Raw genomic sequence first — 26598 nt, forward strand, 5'->3', positions numbered from 1 at the left:
TGTGTTAATTACCCAGGCCTAGCAGTTCTGAGGAGTAGGTAATTCTAAATCTCAATAGTACATTGTTTTTTTCTTTTTACTAGTTTTTGAAGGTAAATCTTGTTTTGGAAAAGACCAGATTAATATGGCTATTTTAACTTAGATTTATTATTTTAGCTCGCGTAATTTAAGCAAGCCGCAAAATCTGGAATTCCCTAAGATCCAAGATTGTTTAAAATTTGTTACATTTTTTCTGGAGAGTGTGAAGGGTTGTTTCTAATATCGATTTTAGATAACTCAAAATTTTTGTTTATGTTTGCCGAGTTAGAGGCTCCATGGTGCAAGGGGCTTAATACGATATTTCACTTGTTCTGAAGGTAAAGTTCACTTTGAAAAATAATTTGTTGTTGGAACGTCACTAGGCGGGTGTCTTCCCCTAAGTGGTTGGGATGTTCTTTTACGACTTAATTTAAACATTTTATTCTTTTTGGTAACAAAGAACAAACTACATAACGGAAAACCCTTATGTGAACAATTTAACGAAGTTTAGTCAGATTGGCCAACAGAATTTCAGTGCAAGTAAAATAACTACTATATGTTGGTAAAAAGATTGGAATGTCATGAATCATATTAAGAGACTTTAATTATTTTGGAACTTATACAAAGGCAATAAATAACAAAACATCTACGTAATTTTATGAGTTAATTGATTTATTCACTTTACCACGCGCGAGTTTAAAGACAGAGTCGTATAAATATATCAATTATGTTATTTAGAAAATTTCTTATGAAAGGTTTAGATATATGGCAAAAAATTATTTTTATAAAGTATGATAATTAAAATTATTCATCTATTTAATTCAACAAGTCTTCAATAAACTTACGATCAATAAATGTGCATGAAATACACAATACATAGATATTTTAAATTACTGTTCATTTTTGCGAGAATGTAATAATTTATACTCATAAAATTATATATCTCAAATACACGTAACTGAAAAGTTTTTATTATTACTTAAAGCAAGTAAATATTTGCTGAAATATAGTGGTAAAATTTGGTACCTATAAAGTTCCTTGATTATAGAGGCTGTGAAGTTTTGAATTACTCTAACAACCGTTGACCGTTGGTTGTTAGATTTGTATGGTCGATACATGTACACCTTTTAATACTTGTCAAGAACATAGATGTATTTTACCCCTTTATATTTCACTCAGTGTTAGTGTATTTTATAAGTTTTATCTGTTCATTTTAATTATTTTTACTTAGTTTTTTTACTTTTAATTGTTTTTAATTACTAACTATGGCATCAATGAAAGATGTTAGTGATCCTGAAGTTCCTGCTGTAATTTCGGACACTTCAACTGGGTCTACGTATACGAAAGGGAAATTTGTGGGAAAGGTATTTCATATTTTATTTCATAAAATTTAATAATAAGATTCCGTGCACATAACTTTGTTTTCTTTTACAGAACTGTAGTTTGGGTCCTTGTGTTGTTTAATTTTTAACTTTGTGTTTGTAATCTTCAGGAATGTACTTGTGTAATATTTGCTATTGGGAAGAAATAAAACAGAAGAATATTACTTGTGAGTCATGTACAAACAGTTCTGAGGAAAATACCCCATCTCTGTTGCATGAGAAATGGACGTACATAGCGTAGCGAGTCATTAAATTAACGTAGTTAAAATAGTTGTCAATAAGTGCTGCTTTGCTTTTTTTCTTCTTAAACTTTATTCTTAATTAAAAATATAATTTTTACTTAACAATAAATGAATTAACAAGTTATTGTGTACGCATTCCCGCCAAATTTCGCCTTGTAATTAACCTCTTTTATATTACATGTTCAAGAGACAGTAAATATATAAAAATTATTTACTACCCAAATTTTATAGGTCAAAATTTTTGTAGTTTGTATTATTTATAAAGCACTATGGGTAGTAGTTCCTTAGTATACACCAATAGCATATGCAGAACTTCAACTAATTTTTATTTTCTCAACAAATCTGTTTTTACTAAGTTATGAAAAACGTTTTGATACCTTCAAAAAAATGCAACAATTATGCAAATGTGAAACTTTTTAAATAAAATTGTTTTTATACTGAATTTTACCCCAATCAGTAAATCCAATAATTCAGGGAGAAAATATTTAAATTAGTTGTATTTACATTTTATTAAAGTTACAAAAGTAGTAGTAAAATGTGCTTAATAGTAAATAACAATAATTGTAAAAAAAAAGAGTATGCTTATAAGCTAATTCAAAAATTTGAAATTGAAAAATAGTATTCTACATTAGAGGTGGCCATTTTGCCAAATGAAAACAAATTGTTCATTGAAACAAAGTATTTGTACAAACTGTTGGAGAAAAACAGTTGAATTATTAGTTCGTTAATATTCAAGACACATTTTTCTGCTACATTGCGAAACTGTTTGGTTTTTTGTGTTTAAAAAAAACAGTTTCATTTTAATATTTTTCTCCATGCATTAGCTGCAGGATGTTTTGGTTGATGGCAGCAAATGCCATTTATCATTTTATCACAAGATTTGGCAATTTTACAATCCTTTTATTCTGCACTTTATTATTACAATATTCTCAAGAAGTTGTATTTGGTTTTAATAACTATTCAATAATGGCAGAGTTAGCTTATAGTTTATTATTTAATACTGATAAAACAACAGATTGCTGGACAAATGACTTATTCTTAGCAAATAGCAGGAAGTTCATTTATTTTAATTGTTTTTGTTAATTTAATGTTTGTTAGAGTGAGCTGACAGCCCTGGTTGGTGATACAACATGTTTGGTATGCAGTATTATACTTTTATATATATTTATATGTTTATATTTTGTATAAAGTATATATATTTTTGTGCCAAAAACAGTTTGTACCAAAGTGAAACAACAGTTTATTTTTTTGAGAAAACTGTTTAATCAAATTTTTTTATATTTTCTAATATATGACTCTCTAATTTAAAAGTTGTGTGTTAGCGTACATTCAATAGTTAATATAATTTTAAATCAATAATATACAAATACATAAACATAATTACATAATAATAACAAAAAAATAATTAATTTTTTGTAATTATGTATAATTATATTAACATAGTCTAAATATTATTATAATATAAAATTATATAACTAATTACATATTTCGGTATATTTAGTTGAGGTGCCTCGCCCTGAAATCACAAAAAACATATCAAATCATTGTAAAGTATTTTGAAATGTATTTTATGATGGAAATGAAGTGTTGGAAAAGTAGATATTTGAATATTCATACACTCAATAATGCAGATTCTCACTTCCGGATAATGTAGAACTCTTATTCACTACACTACTTTTATTATTTATAACTTATTCATTACATTACATTGTTGTCTGCTATTCTCACATGGCGTCTAAGTTTTCTGCGTTTTCTTTATAAAATTTACAGTGTTCCGTAAGTAGAGTGAACTGCAATGGATGAAAAAAAATCTGCTGGACCTGAAATGTGTATGTAAAAAATTGTAAATTTACATTTATTACACTTATTGAATTCTCTGTCGGTTGATAATGTGAGACAATTTTTTTTTTACAATCATGATACACATTGATTCGGCAAATCGCATGTGTAATGATTCTACAGAAGTATCATCGCAATCTAATTCAGATTAATTGTTTATATCTTCAAATATAATGGTTCACTAAGTATTTTTTTCGTATCTGTGTAATTTGTATTTTTGTATCACTATGTAAATTTTTACTAATTTTCTATTTTCTGACACCCAAAATACCTCATTAAATTAATAACTATTAATTTTTAATGAATTTGGTATATTTTTTGTGATTTCGGGGTAAGGCAGCTCGACTAAATAATCACCCATATTTCTTGTAAACAAGTACAAGAATCCTTCCTTTCTGTTGAAATGGTTCATATCAAATAATTTGTTTCTCATGTGTAGTAACGGAGAGGTTATATTGTTGAAAGAATTGCATTGAGTGGTGGTTTCTTGCAAATGGGAGTTTGTAATGTTTCTGTTACAGTGGTTGCAATGTTCTTAATTAATATAGCACTCAAAGCATTAATCAGAAGGATGTTTCTGGGTACGCTAACAATAAAACTGAGGGTTACATTGGCTTTTTGGCAGTAGCTATTAGATATATGAAGTCTACTACATTTAATTTGCTGTCAATATTGCTCTGATATAACAAAGAAAAAACTTCTTTTAATATGTAGGGATCGTACGTAAAGATTTAAGCATTGATTGATATTCATTTTTATATTTATGATCTCATTAATAAAAGTTGGGTGTTCTAAATTTTGAAAAAGTTAGTTTTTAAGTAAATCTATTTGTAGTTTGATAATAACATGTTTGTTTATTATCAAAAATTTGACATTAAACTTGACATTTTATTTTTATTTCACATTTATGATTCATTCTTGCTAAGAAAGAAAGGCAATTTTTAACTATTAAGCCTGTACACCTTTAATGATAAATGCAGGTGCACCATAGCACATTGATAGTATTGCAGTAAATATATATATATATTTTAACAAAAATCACATATGAACTCACAAAAATGGCAAGTATATGAGACGCGATTGGAAAGTTTTAAGATGGGCTTGTAATTTTAAAATGGCAGGCTATGGTGATGGATCTTCAAAGTAGTGCTTTTCTAACTGAAGATACCTACTCCAATGGTGTTTCCACCATTTGGAAACTTTCCTGAAAATTTTGTTTCTTAAGGGTGTTAAGAACTGTATTTTTCTGGATGTCTTCAGTTGTCAAATTGGTTCCCTTCAGAAAAAATTTCTATTTAAGAAAGAGGTAGATGCCGGCAAGAGCTAAATCAGGTGAATAGGGGATTGTGAAAGCATACGAATTTGGCCAAAAATTCCTATATCAAAAACAAACGAAGAGCCGGTGCTTTGTGGTGGAAGATCCAATTCTTGTCTTGCCAGAGTGCAGGCCCTTTCTTCCGTTCGTTTTTGCGCAAATGCTGAAGGACACTTTTATAATATTCTTAATTGACTTTCTGATTCCTAGGAGTAAATTCACTCTTAGAAACTAAGAAAACTTTCAACATTGTCTTCACATTTGAGTGACTTTGTCGTGCATTGTTTGGTCATGGCGAACTTGGACACTTCTACTCCGATGATTGTGCCCTTTTTTCTGGGCCATATCCATAAACCCATGATTCGTCATCTGTAATTACCCTATTTAACATATCTGGGACAGTTTCATTCCGATTAATCAGTACTTGAATACTTCAAGTTGGTGTTGCTTATCCAACAACAGTATAACCATGTAGAAACTTAAATTCAATTCATCAGCTATATCCGTAATTGTAAGCCTACAGTTGGAGCACACTAAATCACAAACTTGTTTTCATTGGTTTTTGATGTGGTAGGCCGGCCAGACTGGGATCATTTTTGACTAATTCAAGACCATCTTTGATTCTTTTGCCAGATAATCTAAACAGATAAAAACATTTGACTGGCTCAGACTTATCGCCGAAACCTGTTTAAAAGTTCATAAGTCTCTGAAGAAGCTGATGGTTTTCAAACAAAATTTAACACAAACTCCTTGCTTTATTTTTCATCCATTTTGTGAAATCAGTTCGCCAAGAACTGAATTCATATCTTCACTTGCCAGGATGCCACTCCTTACTGAACAAAGATATCAAGGTAATCTTTTCAGGACGTTTCAAGGACAAAACAAGCCTCTCCCCTCCCAAACCTACCCACTCCTAGGAGTGGTGGCATCTGTCTTAAAACGTTCCTATCACATCTCATAATATAAAATTAATAACTGACCACCATGATGGCACAGGTGATAACATGCTTGCCTACTAACTGACAGTAAAGGGCTCAATACCTGGGTGGGGTATTAAAAAATTTTTTTAATGTAATCCAATGACCCAATGTAATCTAATGACCTTAGCAGTTGATAGAACTTAAAAGGGCTTCAGTTTGGAATAACTGATTTTAATTAAGTAATACTTAATTACTTAAGGAATAAACTGATTTAAGTAATACTTAAGTCAGGAATTTTTTATTCACCAAAACATCCAAACAGTGAACTTAGCATTAATGTGGTTTTCTAAAAATAAAAACAAAAATAAAACTAAATAACAAAAAAAAGAATTGTTATAAAAAGTGAAAGACTAATGGGAGATATAAAATACAGTAGTGGGGTTAAATAAACTATAAAATCAACTGGGGTTAATCAGAATAATATGCATTTCTACTCATGACTTTTTATGTACTATGTATTAGTATACTAGTCTTGTTTACAACTTAACAAATGGGTGATAATAGAAATAAGTGCATAATCATAATATAATGCAAGAATTATGTTTAAATTGCAAAAATAGCTACAGTGTGGAATATCGTAGTGAAGAGTGTTTTAACAGATAAACACATATAGATCTTTTAAACTGACAATAAAACAGGAGGCTGCCCTAGGATACAAAAGTCAGAAAACTATCAACATTTTCTGCACTTCTTTATAAGACCCAGCGAAGGATAACTTTCACTTCTTTTAATCCAAAGGTCCCTTTTCAAAAATTAGTCATTTTTACTTTTTACAATTTTATTATTGGTTAACTAAGTAAAAAAAAAAAAAATGTAAACTTAATTGAAGACAGTATATTTTATTTTTTAACCATGAGAAAAATATTTCATGAGCACAATTTCTTGTGAAAAAAATCTTCAACAACAGCTCATAATTGAGTTCTACCTTTCTGTAAAGTCCCACATGTTTTACTTCACAACCAACATAAACATTTTTTTAAATAATTTGAAAAGCATATGATATTATGCAATATAAAAGCAAACTAGCAGCTTTTTGTGTTCTATAATGATTTTTTTTTTTTTTTTAAGGGAGGTTTTGCAAGGTGTTATGAAATAACAGACTCAAAGACAAACAGATCATATGCTGGCAAAATAGTATCAAAGAAACTTCTACTGAAGAGTAACCATAAAGAAAAGATGATACAAGAAATTGAAATACATCGTAGTTTAGATCACAAACATGTAGTTAATTTTGTAGGTTTTTTCGAAGATAAAAATTTTGTTTATATTGTATTAGAATTATGTAGAAGACGTTCAATGATGGAACTTCACCGGTAAGTATATCTCTCGGTTTTGAATTATCAATGTACTTGAGTATGTTAGTATACAGTGTATACTTGAATGAATTTTATGTTAATCTTGATTAACTGGAAAATAATTTTCATAAACTTATAGACATTGATCCATAAAACCTAAAACATCCGATTTTTACTATTGACATATAGGATAGTCATAGGAGTAGATCTCTTGTCGCCATCCTGGAAAGATTTCACCAATACTTAACCTGGAAATAGTTTTACTTCCTGAAGTAACACTATTTTACTTCTAGTTTTATTTAACTTAAAAATAGTTTCTTGAAAACAATACGTTGTACAAAAAAAATCTAAACTGTATTTATTCTACATTCCTTAATTGTTTTTTGACAATATAAATCTGATTTTGCCTCCTTAAAATTTAAAAAGAGATAAGATTTAAACTATAAACTGTTATAAAATTAATTTTCTAATTTAAATTGCACCTATAGTCTTTAAGTTTATATGATGAATTAATCATTAGAATGTAGGTAAAAAAAAAATTATATTTTTATATTTCATATATAATTTATAGTAGCTGCCACGTAACTGTGAGCTTGGATGACCAGCCCACACTTTACTGTTATATTGTTCTCTGAAACATTGGCACACCATAACAGGTCATCTCTTAGTAGCATAAACATGATACAACTGTTGTGTAGGAAGCAATGTTTACTACATTGGGTAGTAATCATCACCACTCCAAGCTCTCCATTACTTGGCGGCGAATGTACATAATATTTTTAACACAGCTTGTCATTACTGCTCGACATGTGTGTTTTTATTAACCATTTTTTTCCTTCTTTTTAATGACAAGTTTACAATGATTATTACTACACTCAATTTACATCCATACACTATGGGAAGTAGGAAAAGAAATACATATATTGATATAAATTAAAAAATTTGATCACTCCTAGCCATAATAAAAAATTTTACTAAGTTATTTCAGCATGTAAAACAAAAGCCCTTAGACATTATGCTAGTGGTGCTTATTTTCCATAAACCCCATTTACATCGCACATTAATGGAGTAAGTTTTATGCTTGCAATTGTAACCAAAATGAATATTTTGATCTTTTTTTATATAGTATACTTTTAACCTCATAGACATTAATTTGGTTTTTTATTGTATTTGGCCACATCTCATGTAGCTGATTGTTTAATTTTACTTGTTTGTTTCAGTAGAATGACAAATTAATGTGTAGCAGGATACTAAGGCAGAAGGCTAAGAAAAATATATCTTTTACTTGAGGAGAATCATTACCACAATCATTGTCATTATTTATTAATATTAAAAAGTCCTAACAAATGTTTTACAGTACAGCATTAATGGCCATAATAAGAACATGAATGAAGATACCACCAGTCAGATTTGAAAAGATCCTTATTAAAATTTCAACTATAAGCCAGCTTTAAATCAAGTTCAACAGAGAAAAAAATCAAAAAGAACCAGTCAGACCTGAACATTTTGTAAAGTATATCAAGGTAATATGGTAATTTGAAAAATCCTTTCCAGCTGATGGGTAGTCATTCAGTAGAGACTACCAAATACATTCTTTTGCAGTTTGCAGCTCTAGAGATGAGATTACTCTTGATCTTTAGAAGTTTATTTACAAGATAAAAGTAGGTCCAATACTGGTTCTGAATTCTGTCATGGACAAAAGCATACTGAAAGTTCTTCTGACTAAGAAGTTTTACCAGTGGGAACTGAAAGATCAGAAAGGAGTTGGTGAAATTGTTATCTAAGGTTATGAACAGTGAAAGAAATCCTGAACTACTTAAGATTATGTTACATTATTTGTGATCTTTTTAAAATATTTTTATTTGTTTTATTACATAGTTTTGTTTGTTACTATGATGTTTAAAATATTTGTGATTTTTCTTTCCTTCAGGCGTAGAAAGGCTTTGTCAGAACCTGAAGTTCGTTATTACATGCACCAGATATTACTTGGAGTTTTGTATTTACATGAGAAGGGTATTATTCATCGTGATCTCAAGTTAGGGAATCTATTTGTTAATGATGATGTTGAAGTTAAAATTGGAGATTTTGGTTTGGCAACTAGAGTGGAATTTACTGGCCAAAGGAAGAAGTTAGTAAATTTGTTTAAGTAAATTTTAGTTTGATAAAGAACTTTTTTTTTTTGCCTTTATGAGGTATTAAATATATATCTTGATTTTGGTGTATATTTGCTCAGTTGATTTGTGTGATATTACAGGAGTCACATTTAAATTATCAGAAGCTGAAAGTAAGCTACACTCTTACAGACCATGTAAAGTTGAATAAGCATTTATTTATTGACAAATAGGTTTATTGTTATTATAAAAAGATAAACAGGAGTTAAATACTGTAAAATATACTTTCCAAGTATATTTTAGGCTTTAACATGCCCATTAGAAATTTTTTATAAATGTTTTAAATTAATTTTATTTTCTTTATAATTAATCACTTATTAATATAAGTTATATATTAATTTAATTTTGGTGAATTATAACACTGCATTTTTTTTATTGCACTGCTACACACACATACACACACGGATAATAGATTCAACACTAGATCTAGATATATAAGGTCTGTTCAGAAAATAACCGAATTTTATTTTTTAATCTTTAATGTTAATTTTACAGATAATTTGTCCTTGGCTCCTTCAAAGTATTACCCTCCCTGTTCACACACTTATCCCAGTGGTGTTTACACTTCGTGAAGCAGCTCTAGATAGCTTCATTTGAAATGGTCTTTAAGGTCTGTGATGAATTTGCTTTAATGTCATCAATAGTCTCAAAATATCCTTTCATAACTGATTTTAATTTCGGAAATAAGAAAAAATCGCAAGGACCCAGGCCTGGTGAGTAAGGAGACTGAGGGATGACAGTCATCTGATTTTTGTACAAAATTGACGAATTGAGAAAGCTGACTGCAGCAGGTGCATTGTTGTGCTGAAGGAACCACAATTCTGGTCTCATCAGATTTTTTCACGTAACTGTTGTAAAATGCCTTGATAGTGTGCATGGTTCACTGTTTTACCTTGAGGTAAAAATTCAAATTGCATAATTTCATTAAAATCAAACAAACAGAGAGGATCACTTTTACATTGGAGCAAGACTGACGTGCTTTCTTCGGGTGTCCTTTGCCGATCCAGTGTGATGATTGAACTTTTGTCTCTGTGTCGTAGCCATAAACCCAGCTTTCATCTCCTGTTATGATCCTTTCCTGTATGTTTCATCATCATTGTCTTGTTCAAGAAGTGGCCGGCAAACATCCACTCAATGTTCTCTCTGCTGTTTGGTCATCAAATGAGGAATAAAACTTTGCTGCAACTCTTTGCATATTCAATTTTTCAGTCAAACTGTCATGGTATGATTGAATAGAGATATGATAACCTCTTTTACAAGTTCTGTGACAGTCAATCTGCGATTTGCTTGCACCATTTTCTGAATGAGGTGTCATCAGTTGAAGTCGAAGGTCTTTCTGATTGAGGGTCATCTTCAATTGACTGACAACCACTTTTAAATCATGAAAAGCATTTGCAATATTGTATATGACCCAGAGCATCATCTCTGTAAGCTTGTTTCAAAAGTTGAAACATTTCTGTAAACGTTTTCCCCACTTTCACGCAAAATTTTATGTTGTAGTGTTGCTCCTGAAAATTGCACATTACAAAAATTTCTACTAGCACTTCAACAACTTGCACTCAAATAACAATAACACGAAAACTAAACGAGATACATATTAACAATCCAAAAACATGTGGTTAGGGATAAGAGGTTATGTGGAACACAATGATGCCAACCACATGTCACTAAATATCTTTGTTGGCGTGTAATTAAAAATGACCAATTACTTTCTGAACAAACCTCATATTATGTACTTTGATTTGTTTTTTATTGTACTTATCCAAGGTAGTTTGTAATATAATAAAACTATGTTTTAACAAACTCTTTATTATACAAATGATTCATATAAAGATAAATATTATAAAATATGACTTTGTAATGTTAACATGTCATTAAAACTTGCTTACTGAGTCATTGTAGTCAAAATAAACTTATTCTGATTAAAGTACATCATTTTGCACAAGAAATATTAGAATTATGAGACAAAATTAAACATTAATGTTGTATTTAATTTATGTTACAATTTCAAACAATTCATAGTTGTATTCATACATATATTTTAAATATTTAGGCGTATAGTTTATTATATTGTTGCATGTTAGCAGTTCAACAAGGACATTGCGAGAAAGGTAGAACATGCAAAAGTCCATAAATATGATTTATTTAGTCTTAAATAACTTAACAAAATAACTCAATTGAAACTACCACACACTTTTATAAATGAATAATTTCCTGTTCACAAAGAACTCCCTCTCAACGTCACAGTTTGTTTTTTGTTACTAAACAGGCTCCAAATGCTCTTTCACATTTATTGCACACTGAACAGAAACTAAAAACCCTTAACTTGCTAGTCCTCAGCAGTATTTATATCTCCAAGTGTTGGGCTTTACCTCTCCCTTATTTTGTTTAGCCTCTAGAACCACTGTAAGATATTACTTCAGAGGATGAATGAGGATGATACATATGAATGTAAATGCAGTGTACTTCCAGTGTGATACTCTTGTATTGTCTCAGGTCGATCATTCCTGAAATGTGTGGTTAATTAAAACCCAACCATCAAAAAACACCGGTATCGATGATCTAGAATTCAAATCAAAATAAAAGTAACTGCCTTTTACCTATAGTGCCAGCAGCCAACCCACCCTTTTGTTTGTTTAAGCGTAATAATTTCTCTGGTATGCACTTTCTACGCTTTTCTATATATTCTTTCTTGTTTCGTCTAGATTGTTTATATTCGTTTTCTCTCTTCTGGAAATGTTTCTGTCCATTACTATATGCTTATTACTATAACTTATAATTTACTTCATTAATTTTAAGCCTGCAGTTTGCTATACCTAAAAGGAAAAAATAATGTTTTTCTAGTTTTCTCCTAAGTAAATGATGAGTTTTCTGTTTAAACAAATTATTTATTTTTTTATACATCTATCTAAATATTTACTTTCATTAACACTTTTTATGTGATTGCAGAACATTATGTGGAACACCAAATTACATTGCACCAGAAATATTGAATAAGAAAGGCCATAGTTATGAGGTTGATGTTTGGTCTATTGGTTGTATCATGTGAGTATCCAAATTATTTTTTATACTTTTTACTACGACACACACATATTATTACTGTTTTATATCATTAGTATCTAAATTTATTTATCTAAGCAAGCAAAGTTTAAAGAAGCTTGTTGAATACTGAACAGAAAAAGAATACTTTTTTATGCTTGACCTCTTCATCGTTGTGAAACTGTACACAAGTAAGAAAACTTTTAAGGCTCGGGAAGAGATGATGATAGTCACTCGGTGCAAGAAACGGGTTGTGTTGGGGGGCAGTTTCTAGCCGAAGATTGTGAGGTTGCATATGGGTGAGTATTGTCATGATTCTACACACTGATTAAGGAAGCCACATTGCTTCTTCTGGACAACAGATGGAATTTTTTCAGTGTTTCACAATAATTATCACTGCTGTTTGTGCACTTGAGACAAAAATTGAAAAGCAAGACTTATCCCGAAACACTGCAGATGATCTGAGTGAAAAACATCAACTTTCATTTTATATTTCTGAGCAACAAAGTGTGTAATTCCATCAACTCATTTCTTTTCAAGTGTTATACATAGCACCCATATCTTGTACCCAGTGACTGTATGACTGAAGTAATTGGCTTGTTCTCTATGCAGTCAAAAATTACAACCTGCTGCCTAAAAGATTAATTTTTCTGTAATCATCGTAGACATTTCAGCATGCTCATAATGTCCAGTAATCAGTTTAATAGATACAATCTTTTATAGAAGTGAACATGAAATTTCTGAAAAAAGCATGGAATGATGTGTGATGGTGAGTTATTTGTTATTTTAAATCTTGTCAATTATTGATAGGTTATATGAGATTTGTATCAGATTTCAATACCCTATATGATCAAGTTTTTTTTATTTTTGATTATACTTCGTAAACTTGATTTTTTTTTAGATATTTAATAATTCTTTTATATGGGCTAATTTATTTATTTCTTTATATCACATTTAAGTTATAATTTTTTTTTAATTCAATATCTCATGAATGCTAACTACTATAAATTTATGATTTTTAAAAAAAGTTTTATAAAGTAATTTTAACACCTATATAAAAGAAATCATTCATTGTTTTATTTACTGGTATTTCTCTTCAGAAACTGATGTTTGTTATTTTTAAACATGAGCTGTTCTTAAAATAATTTTAATAAAATTCAAAATATTAAATATTTTCTATTATCACAGACCAAATTTTTAGAAACCAAAGATAGTTTCCCATTCCATTCATCGTCATGTCCTTCACACTGTGTATGTCCATAACATATCCTTCATTAAACAGTCACCCCCATCTCCACATCATAGAATCATTGATTGTTCTTCATTAACTTCACAAATCTGACTGGGAATTTCAACCATTTTAATATAGCTTGTGTTCAAGAAATAGATCTCAGACTGAAGTTCACATGTGGCAGGTGATTCAAATTTCATAAATATATAAATGCACTCTAAGGAGCTTATAGACTAGAAAACTGAATAAGAATGGCTTCAGTGCCTTCCTAACATATCAGGCAATTCAGCACACATGCGTAGAATTGTGTTCTTAACATTGCAGTGGCAATTCTTAGAAACAGAACTTATTCTCTGGTTAAACTTCATATTTTTAATACTCAAAATAAGTTGCAAATATAATAAACACAATTTAAGTCATTTTTTTAATTTTGTCAGTTATAATAAATTAACAAAACCCAGTGAAAATTATGTGCCAAAAAATGTCAATCTTTACTAGATAATGCTAATAATACTTGTATAATATGCTATACTATATTAAAAAATCTCAATGAATGAGAGGCTTATTATGACAAAGATTCATTAACAGATTATGCCAGTAGTTCCAAACATTTCATTGAGATGCAACAATGAGTTGCAGCGCCCTTTTTCAATTAAAATTTTTCAATGGCATTCTACCCTAAATAAAAATATGACTACTCATAAGTAAGAGATAAGAATAAATAAAACTCATTTATCATCATTTTTTTACTTTATTAACATTAAATTAATAATTATAAATGTTATGGTTCAATTAATTATGAAGCGTTTACAATATTTCACGGCACCCCTGTGAAGAGGCTGTGGCTCTTTGGGGCGCCAAGGTGCACAATTTGGGAATCACTGGATTATGAAATATCTCCCAAAAATACACTTAACACAGATGGGACATCAAACTGTGGTTAAATTTCAAAATATTACATGAGCTATTTTTCGTACCAAGAGTTTAGTGTCTACAGCAATAATAATGAAATAAAAGAGAATGGCCTTGAATTCTATGTATTTAAAATTGTTCTTTCTATAATTTACTCTACAAGGGATACTAAATGCAAATTGCTCTGTGATATTCCACTCTTCCATTTTATACTTGTAGAAATTTTTTTTCTTGAACACAGAAGAAATAAAAACATGTATCATAAGAATTAACTCAAGTTTCCAGTGGGCAATTAGATTTGTTATTAAAAAAAAATGTTTAGCTATAGTCCGGAAACAAAAGAAGTATCAAAAACAACCAGTGCTGTTATCCACAATTCCAAAAGTTCAGAATGAAGAAATTAATTGTAAAAGATTAGAAGTATAATATTTTGGCACAGAGATAGAGCTGCAGACCAGCGTAGAAAACACAGGCGGCTCCGTTCTATGGCGAGGTTATTGGAAAGTTGGTACCACGCTATGACAAATATCTAAATCGGAGTGGCAAGTATGTAGAGAAGTAGCGTAATTATGTAAGTACTTGTTACAAATAAAAAACTTTTTATTTTCACTGTGGTTTTAATTTCGTGACCGATCGTACCTTGAAAAAAAAAAACCCACGTGTTATACATCATTCTGATAAATGTATGTAAGTACTTCATTTTAATTATAATTGATTCTGTAAATACAAGCTTATAGTTCAGGACCAGTCATTTGGGATGTACAGAAAACTAAATTATTTATTATAAAAATCCTGTTACCCATTGTAATATTTTTCTCTTTCAGAAATATGGAGCTCTAAATTAATTTTTTTTTTTGAGGGGGTCAAATTAATCTAAAATTTTGAGGTTTTCAGAAAATGTATCTATTTTTCTCTAAATTTCTTAGCAAACCCCAAAAAATTGGATCTTTCCTGTTTCTCCCCTGCAATAGTTTTTTTAAAAAAAACTATTTAAATTCATTAAGAAAATAATATTTTTTTATTTTTTGGTAACTTTACCTACATACTGACAATAAAAATTAGATGTAATAAGGTTATAACAAAGCAATAGTTCTACATTATTTTATTTCATTTCGTACTGACATTTTAAAATTAGATGTTTTACCTGTAAGAAATTTATAACAATACTGTTACATACTGTAATTAAAAAAGTATATTACACTTATTATTCTTTGGGAGGCCAAAAAGCATTTATATCTTGTAGTAATTGCTCAAAAAAATCATTTCTCAATGACATCTCTACATAATCTCACACAGATAAAAATCCAACATTTTTCTATTAGTGCCACACTTCTTTTTGTTCTGTAATTTGGCAGTAGACCATTTTGATTCCAATTGGTGGGTGTGAGTCCCCCATCAGCAGATTTAAAAAATTCCCTACAAGATTTACTGTAAAGTGCTGAAAATTCATATTTGGAATACCTTGATAAGATGCCCACGTACCTTATATGATTATTTTGCCCGGTCTAATACGTACTTTCAGCAGTGTTTCCGCCATACGATTAGGGGCCGTGTACAATAAACACTTTGGTTTCTCAACAAATCCCACCACACCCATTTCTGTGGGTATATCTGTCCAGCATTATACTTGCATCTGGAGAAACAGGATTCATCTATTTCAAATTTTGTGTTTGTATCACCTATTATGACCTGATTCCGTATCAAACTGTCTGGGCACACTTGCTGTAGGTATTTCTTCCAATCAGTCACAGCATCGGAACTCATCTGTAATTCTTCTGTACAATAAGCTGTGGTTGTGTACTGTTTAGTCCATGAATAAATAAATAAAATGATCGTGTCAAATGGTAATTTAGTAGTCTGTAACCAAGTGTTTTTCCTGAGACCAATGTCAGTTCTGCAGCCAGTTTTGCTACACCTCCATCTATCATTTTTAACAGAAAGATGTGATATCATCTCATGTCTTTTATTGCTGAGGGTTATGAAGAATCCCTTTCAGTTGCAAATATTCAACGTCTCTCTTTTAAATTAATTTCCCTAACTAAACAAAATAACATCTTCACAGCACAATACCTAGACACAGACTGATTGCAGGCAGTGACTTCAATGTCTAGTAATATTGTGCAATGTTGTACTAAGTAACTAGATTTGTTTAAACATGAGTAATTACTAATGCATAATACATAAAAAAAAAAAAATCATTGTGGGGAAGAAACAGAAAAGGCCCAAAAATTGCACCCTTTGTATTTTAATTCTATCTAAAAACATGATATTTTTTAACTATCCCCAAAAAAATTTCCTGTGAATTTTTGAAAAAGTAATATGCATTTTAAAATTTGTTTAGCTTCATTCGTACAATTTTAGAAATGTATTATTTTTTTTATGAAAGAATAGTTGATAGAGGTTAATTCTGAAAACAGGTTATTAAATATAAAATAAGTTTTGCTTTTAAGATATTCCTTAAATTATTTCTGGTTAGGTGAATTCATTAATTTGGATATATCTCAATAATTTACTTTCATTCTAGGACGTATAAATGAGATGCCTTCACTTCATGATTCAGTAATAACAGTTGAAATCAGTAATTAACAATGAGTACCATACATGGTATGAAAAACATAACCCATACTAATGCTTAGTATTTTTCTCTCACAACAATCCATAAAAAATTATAAAAACATACTAGAGTGGTTAGCTTATTATCACTAGAAGAATAAATGAAACCATGTTCAATTTATTAGTTGTAAAATTGAGCATGGTTTTATTTATATATTATGTTATAAACATTATTTTATATATATGAGGGTAAGTTAATTATTATCTGAAATGTAGTTATCAATTTTATTGCAATATAAATAGAAAACTTACATGTACGTCATTTTTCAACATAGTCCCCTTGCATTTCAACGCACTTGGTCCATCGTTGCACAAGCTTCCTGATGCCCTCATAAAAGAAGGTTTTCGGTTGAGCTGCGAGCCAGGAATGCACCACTTCTTTCACTGTTTCGTCTGAGGTAAATTGACGGCCCCTTAATGCCTCTTTGAATGGACCAAACAAGTGGTAGTCAGAAGGGGCAAGACCAGGAGTATGCGGAGGATGAGCCAGTACTTCAAAGTTGAGTTTCTGGAGCGTTTCAGCAGTATGTGGATGGCCATTGTCGTGCAACAACACATCTTTCGACAGCAGTCCTCGGCGTTTTGCTTTTAATTGCAGGCTTCAGCTTAGCAGTAAGCATCTCACTGTAATGCGCACTGTTTATTGTCGTGCCCCTTTCCTCGTAATGTTCCAGTATTGGGCCTTGTGAGTCCCAAAAAACCGTATCAGTTTTCCGTAGCATCAGTTTTCCTGCAGATGGTTGGGTCTTGAACCTTTTTTTGTAGGGCGAATTTGGATGTTTCCATTCCATACTCTGCTGTTTACTCTCCGGCTTGTAATGATGGATCCATGTTTTGTCACCAGTGATGATTCTGTCTAAGAAGATATCCTGTTCATTACCATAGCGATCCAAATGTTTTTGGTAGATGTCCAAGCGCATTTACTTATGCAACTGTGTGAGTTGTTTTGGGACCCATCTTGCACAGATTTTATGAAACCCAAGTCTGTTTTGGATGATTTCATAGGCAGAACCATGACTAATTTGCAGACGATGTGCCACTTCATCAATAGTTACTCGTCTGTCTAAGAAAACTATGTCACATGCACGCTCATTGTTTTCCTCATTTGTGACGGTAAATGGTCATCCGGCTCCTTTGCCGTTTGTAACACTTGTGCGACCATTTTTGAATTTTTCAATCCATTCATAGACACTCCATTGTGGCAACACACTGCTCCTGTACTGTACCGAAAGTCTTCATTGAATTTCGGCCTCTGGTACACCTTCCAACCACAAAAAATGGATCACTGAACATTGCTCTTCTGTGGTGCAAACAGAAAGCAGAGCAGCCATGGTTAACAGCAGGGCAGCGATAATGGAACTAACCTAGCAGCATCAAATCTGCACAGACATAACAACAATTAAACCATGCATGCGTCATCTACGCAACACGACAGTACTACCAACATAAACAAAATATAACTAAATTGCGGATAGTAATTGACTTATCCTTGTAGTTTGACAATGATGAAGGGCAAAAGTTTGCTTTAGCATATGTGATTATATTATGTTTGGAAAATTATATTATATTTATTTTTTTAATTACAGGTATACACTTCTGGTTGGGAAGCCTCCATTTGAAACTAGCAGTTTAAAGGAGACTTATGCCCGCATTAAGCGATGTGAATATAAGATACCGACCCAACTTAAACAATCTCATCATGCTGTTAACATGATAAATAGTATGTTGCAAAGTAACCCAGCAAATAGACCTACAGTTAAGGGACTTCTTAGTCATCCATTCTTCAGTTCAGGTAACATGCGTTCATAGATTGTTTTAACATAGATTGCTTAAAATTAATTTATTAAAAATAGTCGCTGTAATTTTAGAATTATCTTAAATGTATTATATGCCCATAATTAAAGTCAATAATTTAAGAGTAGATGTTAATGTAGATCTATTTTAGCAATTTACATTTACAATGTAAATAGCTTATTTGCTAATGATTATATTCTGATAACATTCAAGCATGTGGTTCGTCAAATTAAACCATGCATTCCCCAAGCAGTTTGTGATGTTCCAGTATGTTCCTTGGTATACTGTCATGTAAACCTAATAAACCATCATTCCACCTTGATTATGTGCATTATACAGCACTGCAGCGTAAGGAATAATAGGGTGATGAAATCTCCTAAAAAAGACAACACCAAATAAATAACTGTTAAGAAATATATAACAAAAATATATACTGAAGGAACCAGGAGACTCAAAACTGTCTTCCAAATAAACTAACACATATTATAATATAAAAAATTATATTGTAAGTTTGCCAAATAAAGGGTAACTTGTTGGTTACTTTTTTTTAGTAGGAATTCTAAAAATCAAAATTCAAGAACAGTTTGAAAAGAATTATTTTAATTTTATAGTATGAGTATTTTTTAAAAATTTATTGTTGATGTTTGCCTGTTTTTGAACTGTATATAAAAATAAACTTGGGTATTATTATTTCATATGTCAACAAGTGAAATTGGGAAGGTTTTAAACTGGTTGCAGTGTGTGTGTATTTATTTATTGCAGTAATTGTATTTATCCATTTGTAAATAATTTTTTTCAGGGTATCTTCCTCCAAGTCTACCAGTTTCATGTTTATCAATGGCACCAAGATTTGATGTGATAACAAAAGATAAAAATATTCCATCACCTGGAATGAGGCGTCCACTTATTGAAATAAATTGTAAGTACTAAAAATAATGTATTTTTTTTTATTTCTCATGTTCATTTTTTTGGCAGTTTTTTTCAGATCACATTTTTATTATGCCTTGCTTATGGTAATAAATATTGTCTCATTCATTTCTGTTTTATTTATATTATGTTTGTTTAAAACACTGTATGTTTAAAACTGAGGGAGTAAGAAAAATTAATTTTTGACCAAAAAAAATGTAATAGCTCCCTAAATTTTTAAACACAGTACAATTTTTTTCATTACTGATTTTAACAGTTTCTTGCTTATAACAACAATGTTTGCTATTCTGTCAAAACTTCACAAGGCAGTATTAAAATTTCATGCTTTAATAATTTCTCTTATAGACTTGTAACATAATTTTTAATCCAGTGTTGAAAACCTATAACATTCTCAATGAGCTTGTTGAATTCTTTCATTGTCAGGAGAGGAAAGCGGGTTAAAATGGGAAGAGGTACAAATTTTACTTCCATATGAGTATGAGGCATTTAATGTTGGATAATTTACCTGTAACAATGCTTGGCATTCAGTAAGTAAAACACAGTAGTTGTGGTATTTTCTTCTGTTTGTGTTTATTAACATTAATTAGTCTCGAATAAGTTTTTGAATCATTATTGAGGAGAACACTTAATATCAACTATTATGTGTTTGCAATTTAAGTAAACAAGTACACATTACTAAATAGTATTGACAATTCTTTTTTGCAATTTTATTTCATACTTAACCTGTAATTATTATTATTATAATGAATAGACATTTTGATTAAAAGTGATTAAATTGTCACCTTAAATTTCTACAATGATTTAAGGTACTTGTGAAACTACTCCCTACTAATAATGTACAAAGCAAAGTATTAATTCATGTTTTTAAATTCATTTTCTTGTCTTTGCAGATCTAAATATCTGAAAAATCTTTCCCAAATTAACTTTTGAGATAAATTAATTTAACAGATGAATATAATTATAATTTGCTTTATGATTGAAAGTAAACATGTATTCTTAGTTCAACAACCACTTGCACAACAACCATTCTAAGAGTAGAGTACATGTGTGGTTACAAAAAAATCATATTCATAAATCTGTATATATTTAACTGGTGTGTACAGAATAGTAAATCACATTTAGTTTAAGTTGAAAAATTGTTGCTATTTTATTCCATCCACTCTATAGTTGAACTTATTCTGTAAAAAGTAAAATTGTACTAACCAACCACTGGTGTGCAAGACAGATTTTGCGCAAGGCAACAATACCAAAGGAAGTAATCTTCCAAGAATCTAAATTCAAGTTTCTCACAATGTTCCACCACTCATTTGTTTTATTCAACTTTGTGAAAAAGTGACCTAGATAGGACTTTTTAGGAAAGCTTGTTTTTTGCCTTTGCAAAAACCAGTATTTACACACTTTTTTGCAATTTGCTCAGAAAGAAATTCCTATAAAAAATCTGAAGAAGAAAGATTAGTCTGAAGAAAAAAAAAGCTAAAAATGTTGAGTTTATTCTTGTTCGTTGATCCCTTAACGAATGCGTGGGCGAGGGTGGGATCAGAGCGAGTGCAGGTTGTGGGTGCAGCTGAAAAATGATCATTGTGTACAATATTTTCCATTGTTTCTGGACGATAGCTGCGAGTTTGGCGTCAGCTACATTTAGTCTGTGGTGTTTTAGGTCCTCAATTTGCTTGACTCATGTTTTCTGTGATGCAGGTCGTTATCTCCGTAGGAGACTGTATGGAAGTCAGTATTCATGCATTTGGCACATGTGCCCAAACCACCAGAGCCTGCGCTTTTGTATTTCAAGTTCCATTGTAGGTTGATCATTACATCTGAGCCTGATTGTGTTATTTCGCAAATGATTACACAGTGATACACCTAGTATTCGCCATAGGCATCGCATTTAGAACTTCTAATTTGTTTAGGTCTTCTTTCAGTAGTGTCCATGTTTCTCATCCATATAACAAGACTGGTAATATGAATGCCTGGAAGTCAGATCTATGTCTTCAAGGTTACATTTTGTTTCCTCCATAGGCACCAGTCTAGTGATTGGAAGGCAGCAGTTGCCTGGCCAATCCTGCTGTGAAATTTTGAAATGATGAAATTTTCTTTTCTTGGATTAATGACCCAAGGTATTTGAAATGCCAACCTACTCAATTTGTATTCTGGCCAGCAGATGGTGAGCAATCAGTTGTTAGAACCTATGTTTTTTAGCATTAATTTTGAGACTGTATGGCTGTGCTGCACTTGCAATTTCATACAGGATGTCTGTTGCCTTGGCATCATCATCCACAAATATAGTGCCATCTTTGGCAAAGATTAGAGCTGTCATATGCTGTTTTCACTGTATTGGGTACCGCACCGGCTATTGAAGGCTTTCTGCATAATTACATCAATAACAAACAGTATTGAATAGTAAGAGTGAGATGACACAGCCTTGCCTTATACCGGTTTGTATTGGAAATTCATCAGACAGTTCATTACGGATGCGTATGTGACTGCTAGAGAAGTTGTATGGTTTTGGTAGGCACAAGTTCAGACTTGAGTGCCACCCATAGCCTGTCAAATGCCGCTTTGAAATCTATGAATACAATGACTGCACACTTCCCACAGGGTATTTGCTCTTCTAACATTTGTCTGAGAGTGAAATCTGACCACTGTAGCCTCTATTTGGGTGAAAGCCAGACTGTTGCTTCTGATGTTTCTGTAGTCAAGTTAGGATAATCCTCATAAAAATTGTCCCAGTTATCAATAGGAGGGGTATGCCATGGTAGTTTTTGCATTTGTGATTCACCTTTCTTTAGTATCTGTATAACAATCGCTTGTTTCCATGCTGTAGGAATTTTCTAATTTTCTCGTATGCCGTATTAGCTGTATTAGGTACTGTATACGATTGACAAGGATATCACCGCCTGTTTTTAGAGCTTCAATTGTTACTCCATCAATCCCAGGTGCTTTGTTGTTTTTGAGTTGTTTTCATTTCATCTATGTCGGTGTAGCATCAGTGGCTTGGTCTTCCAGCAGTTCCAAGATTGGCGGATTTGCTAGCGGGACATGCAGCGGCTCATGGCTGTATAGATCTTCGAAAAATTCTTTCCATCTGTGAAGTCATTCCGCAGGAGATTGAACAAAGTTCCCATCGGCTTTCTGTATATTCTCCTTAAATGTCTTAAATTTTCCACTTAGGCATCCAACTGTTGTGTAGAGGGTCTGATATTCATGTTTTTGTGTAGAGTCTTCAATTTTTGGTGGCCATATTGTTCCAATATGCTGCACCCTCGGCCTTCAGCTTCCTTCTGACCTCATGGTTCAATTTTCGGTACTGTTCATAGTCAACTAGTTTTGCTAGTTTACACTGATTGACTAAGTCGAGATATTCATCTGATATCCAGGCCTGTGTTTGGTGGTGTGCTGGTGGGCAGATATTCTTGGCACACCCAAGTAGTATGACTTAAGCAATCTAGGTTGACTCAGCATCCATGTCATCATGTTATGCCAAAATGGCAAATGCTAGTTGGAATTGGTGCTTATTAATCCCTCAAAAGGGATTGAAAGGCCAATACGTTCTTGGTCGTTTGCCAATCAAGCGCAAAACTAACGCCTTTGGTGTGTTTTTCACCACCAGATAGTGATCACTTCACTATCTGGCACCCGTACTGTCGTAATTCCAGACCCCATAAGACTGATTTATTTTACCTGCTTTAAGGGACAGCCAAATGACCCGGCTTTTGATGCAGTTCTTCAGTTTCAAAGATATGAGTCTTTCCACGTTATACTGTACTGGTACGTATTCGTAGCTAACATTTACTGCACTTATGAATGTTAACCCACCTTCTATTTTCCCTGTTTATCTATGTTCATATCCTCCATGGACAATCAACCTTATAAATTTTATGTTTGACCTCACAGAATACAATAAAGAATCAACACAACCTATTCTCTTTCAACAAATGTTTCACCATATTCTCTCCAACAAGACAAACCCGGATGAAGTGGTATACACAGATGGATCAAAACAGAATGATACCATTGGATGTGCATTTATTGTTAATTACTGAACCTATATGTTTGGTCTACTTGGTATAAGAGTGTCTTTACTTCTTAACTATACGCTATAAATAACACTTTGATATGAATATCATTTACCCTAAGTATTGTCGTACCCCTATTTGTAGCAATCATGTAGTGCTCTCATAGCCTTAGAAAATTTTTATTCCAGGCATCCTATCGTCACCAAAATTTTCAGTACAATCTTTGAGTTGAACCATCGCAACACACAAGTGAGTTTCTGCTGGATTCCTAGCCACATGGGGATTCTGGGTAATGAATGTACAGATTCTGCTGCTGAAGACCCATGTACTCAACCATCCTTCACAGCCCATGTTACTAAATCCAACTTTATTAACTATGTGAAACACTCTTCACACAAAGTGGCAAGGTGACTGGATGGCTACAGTAGATAACAAACTATGGCAGATTAAAGATTCTGTGCTGCCATGGGATTCCTCATAGGAAAATTCATCGTGAGGAAGTGGTCCTCTGCTGATAGCGGATAGGACATACGAGAGCTATGACCGGGTGACTGATGTCAGTAGTAAATGCATCAGTATGCATGCAATGCAATTGCCGATGACTGTGTGCCACATTCTTGTAAAATGCATACATTATGGGACCTTGCATTGTAATTTTAAATTATCCAGGAATTTTTGTCAGATCTTGGGTGATAATAAACAAGTTTTGCACCAGGTGTTTTTATTTCTCCAAAGTGCTAATATTTTACATACTTTTTAATAGTGTTTTTAGAGATTTTTTACAGTAATTTTGTGTCCTTACATTTTAGTTTTAAGTTTTTTGTTTTTAAATTTGTACATTAAGTTTTTATTTTGTTTTTAATTTTTGTTATTCTATTAGGTTTTGTCTTTATATTTCATGTTTTGTTTTCAGGCGTTTTTATTTAATTTTTAATTGTGGATTTTTAAAATGTATTTTGAAACGTATACATACATCGTGTTTGGGCAATGATAATACCGAAGCCCAGAAAAAGCCCTCATACATTTGACTCGTTTTCCAACGAGTTGGGTTCATGCCTACGTTTTGTGGCCTGTTGGCAGCAGACCAGCCTTTCTCCCTCCTAGTTTTCACCTGAATCCTGGGCTTAAGACATTCCAAAGCCCAGGATTCTGAGCTTCAGTTTCCTTTAATTTGAAATCAATGAACTTCATGTCTAATATTATTCAAGTTTTGACCATAGATGAATAAAAAGTTGTATATACTTGAAAAATAAATATTTTTGATTTTCTGTGAAATTTAAATAAAGATTATTTTAATGATGATATATTTCACCTTACAGAAAAATAGATGAAATGAAAAAAGTACAGCTATACATACTGTAAATGAATAAAATTGAATAAGTTTGAGAGAATGTATTTGAATAACAAAATATAACAGGAAGGGATCATTCAAATTTTTTATTTTTATACTTTTGACTTGATCATCCTCGTAATGCAATTTTTAATTATTTTTACGTACTATAAATGATTCAGCTTTTTTTTTGAGATGCCGCTGGTAGAGAGTACAACACCTTTATGAATTTTGTTAAATACCAAATGAATTATCAAGAATGATATATCCTTTTTTTTTTAGGTAATTCAGTTATGTAAAAAAATAATAATTTGCTAAGAGAGTGGTAAATATAATTAGAAAAGTAATTTTTAAAAAAAATGTAAAGAATATATATGTTGTATAATTATTTAAGATTAATTGACCACATAAGCTCAAAATTTGTGTTTGGGAATACAGAGTGAAAATTTTGTAGCATGTGAAAAATGGCAGGCATGACCAGAATTTAACCCAGGACCTTCCAGATGAAAGCCAGATATACCAGTACATCACAGGTCAGTTTTAATGTGTAATTGTATTATTCAGTTAATTTTGCTTTTAATAGGTGATCAGAGCCCAGTTGTCAATGATAAAGGAAAACCACAGCCTAATTCTTCCAATTCAGTTGGCAGAAGGATGTCAGGAGGAGCTGCACAACCTATAGCAAATGTTCATGAACAGAGACTTGCCCATATGCGAACTATTATAAATCTATTGCAGAAAGTGTTGAATTCACATTTTCCTGTGATATCCGAAGATCATGTTACACTAGGTTTGTTATTCTAATTTTATTATTATAAATATTTTGTGTGGGATGGACCAATTAAAAATGATGATGGCTTTCATTTTAATTCAAATATTATTATAGGTACAATTTATTGTTTTACAAATATTACCCCTGTTAGTGTTTATATTGTAACAAGACTGATGTAACAGACCTGCTAACGACACTGTCGGCGGGGCTTCTCTGAGTACTACTTTGGTGGTATGCGAAAGATGGTGAATGTCACGCGGGACTCCGTGATGGCGCTGTGCGGGAGTAGGCGTTAATTCTCCCCTCCCGGGCAGACCGAAGCGGAGTCAGATAGAAACTCATTTTGAGTATTAAGCAGGGTTCTTAAGGGAGCTAGGTCTAAATTTTGATGTACAAACTTTAGTGGGAAAGTTTATTGTTGAGGTTGTTAGTACGGATCTGAGACATTCAGAAAGTGGCTCTTTAATAGTTGGATTTAGGCGCGGGGTCTTCTTTCCGCGGTTATGTTTCTAACTTAGTTCCTGAGGGCGACGTGGTAGCTGCAGGTGTCCATTGTCTTCATTCTGAAGGCATAAACACGTAAATCTATCTCGGGGTGAATTTTTACCGATGTAGATGTCCCTCGGGGCATCTCTGCGGGGCCTGGACTGAAAGCTGTGTGGCACAATCAGTTTGAGGGCGAGAAGATGTCCTTCGTTAAAGCCACTACTGGCTAGGAACGGAGG

General features: G+C 31.8%; 1 protein-coding gene across 1 annotated transcript in view; it reads left to right on the forward strand.

Moving 5' to 3' along the window:
- The first annotated feature begins 1123 nt into the window (after positions 1–1123).
- Positions 1124–26598, forward strand: part of polo (Serine/threonine-protein kinase polo) — a 37425-nt gene continuing 11950 nt past the window's right edge. The window contains exons 1-7 of the mRNA XM_075377093.1: positions 1124–1382; positions 6845–7089; positions 9002–9199; positions 12192–12287; positions 18624–18829; positions 19631–19750; positions 25685–25891. Of these exons, the coding sequence (XP_075233208.1) occupies positions 1284–1382; positions 6845–7089; positions 9002–9199; positions 12192–12287; positions 18624–18829; positions 19631–19750; positions 25685–25891 (1171 nt within the window). The 5' untranslated portion in view covers positions 1124–1283. The remainder of the gene's footprint in view (positions 1383–6844; positions 7090–9001; positions 9200–12191; positions 12288–18623; positions 18830–19630; positions 19751–25684; positions 25892–26598) is intronic.

This window comes from Lycorma delicatula, chromosome 10 (genome assembly GCF_047948215.1).
Source record: "Lycorma delicatula isolate Av1 chromosome 10, ASM4794821v1, whole genome shotgun sequence".
NCBI lineage: Eukaryota > Metazoa > Arthropoda > Insecta > Hemiptera > Fulgoridae > Lycorma > Lycorma delicatula.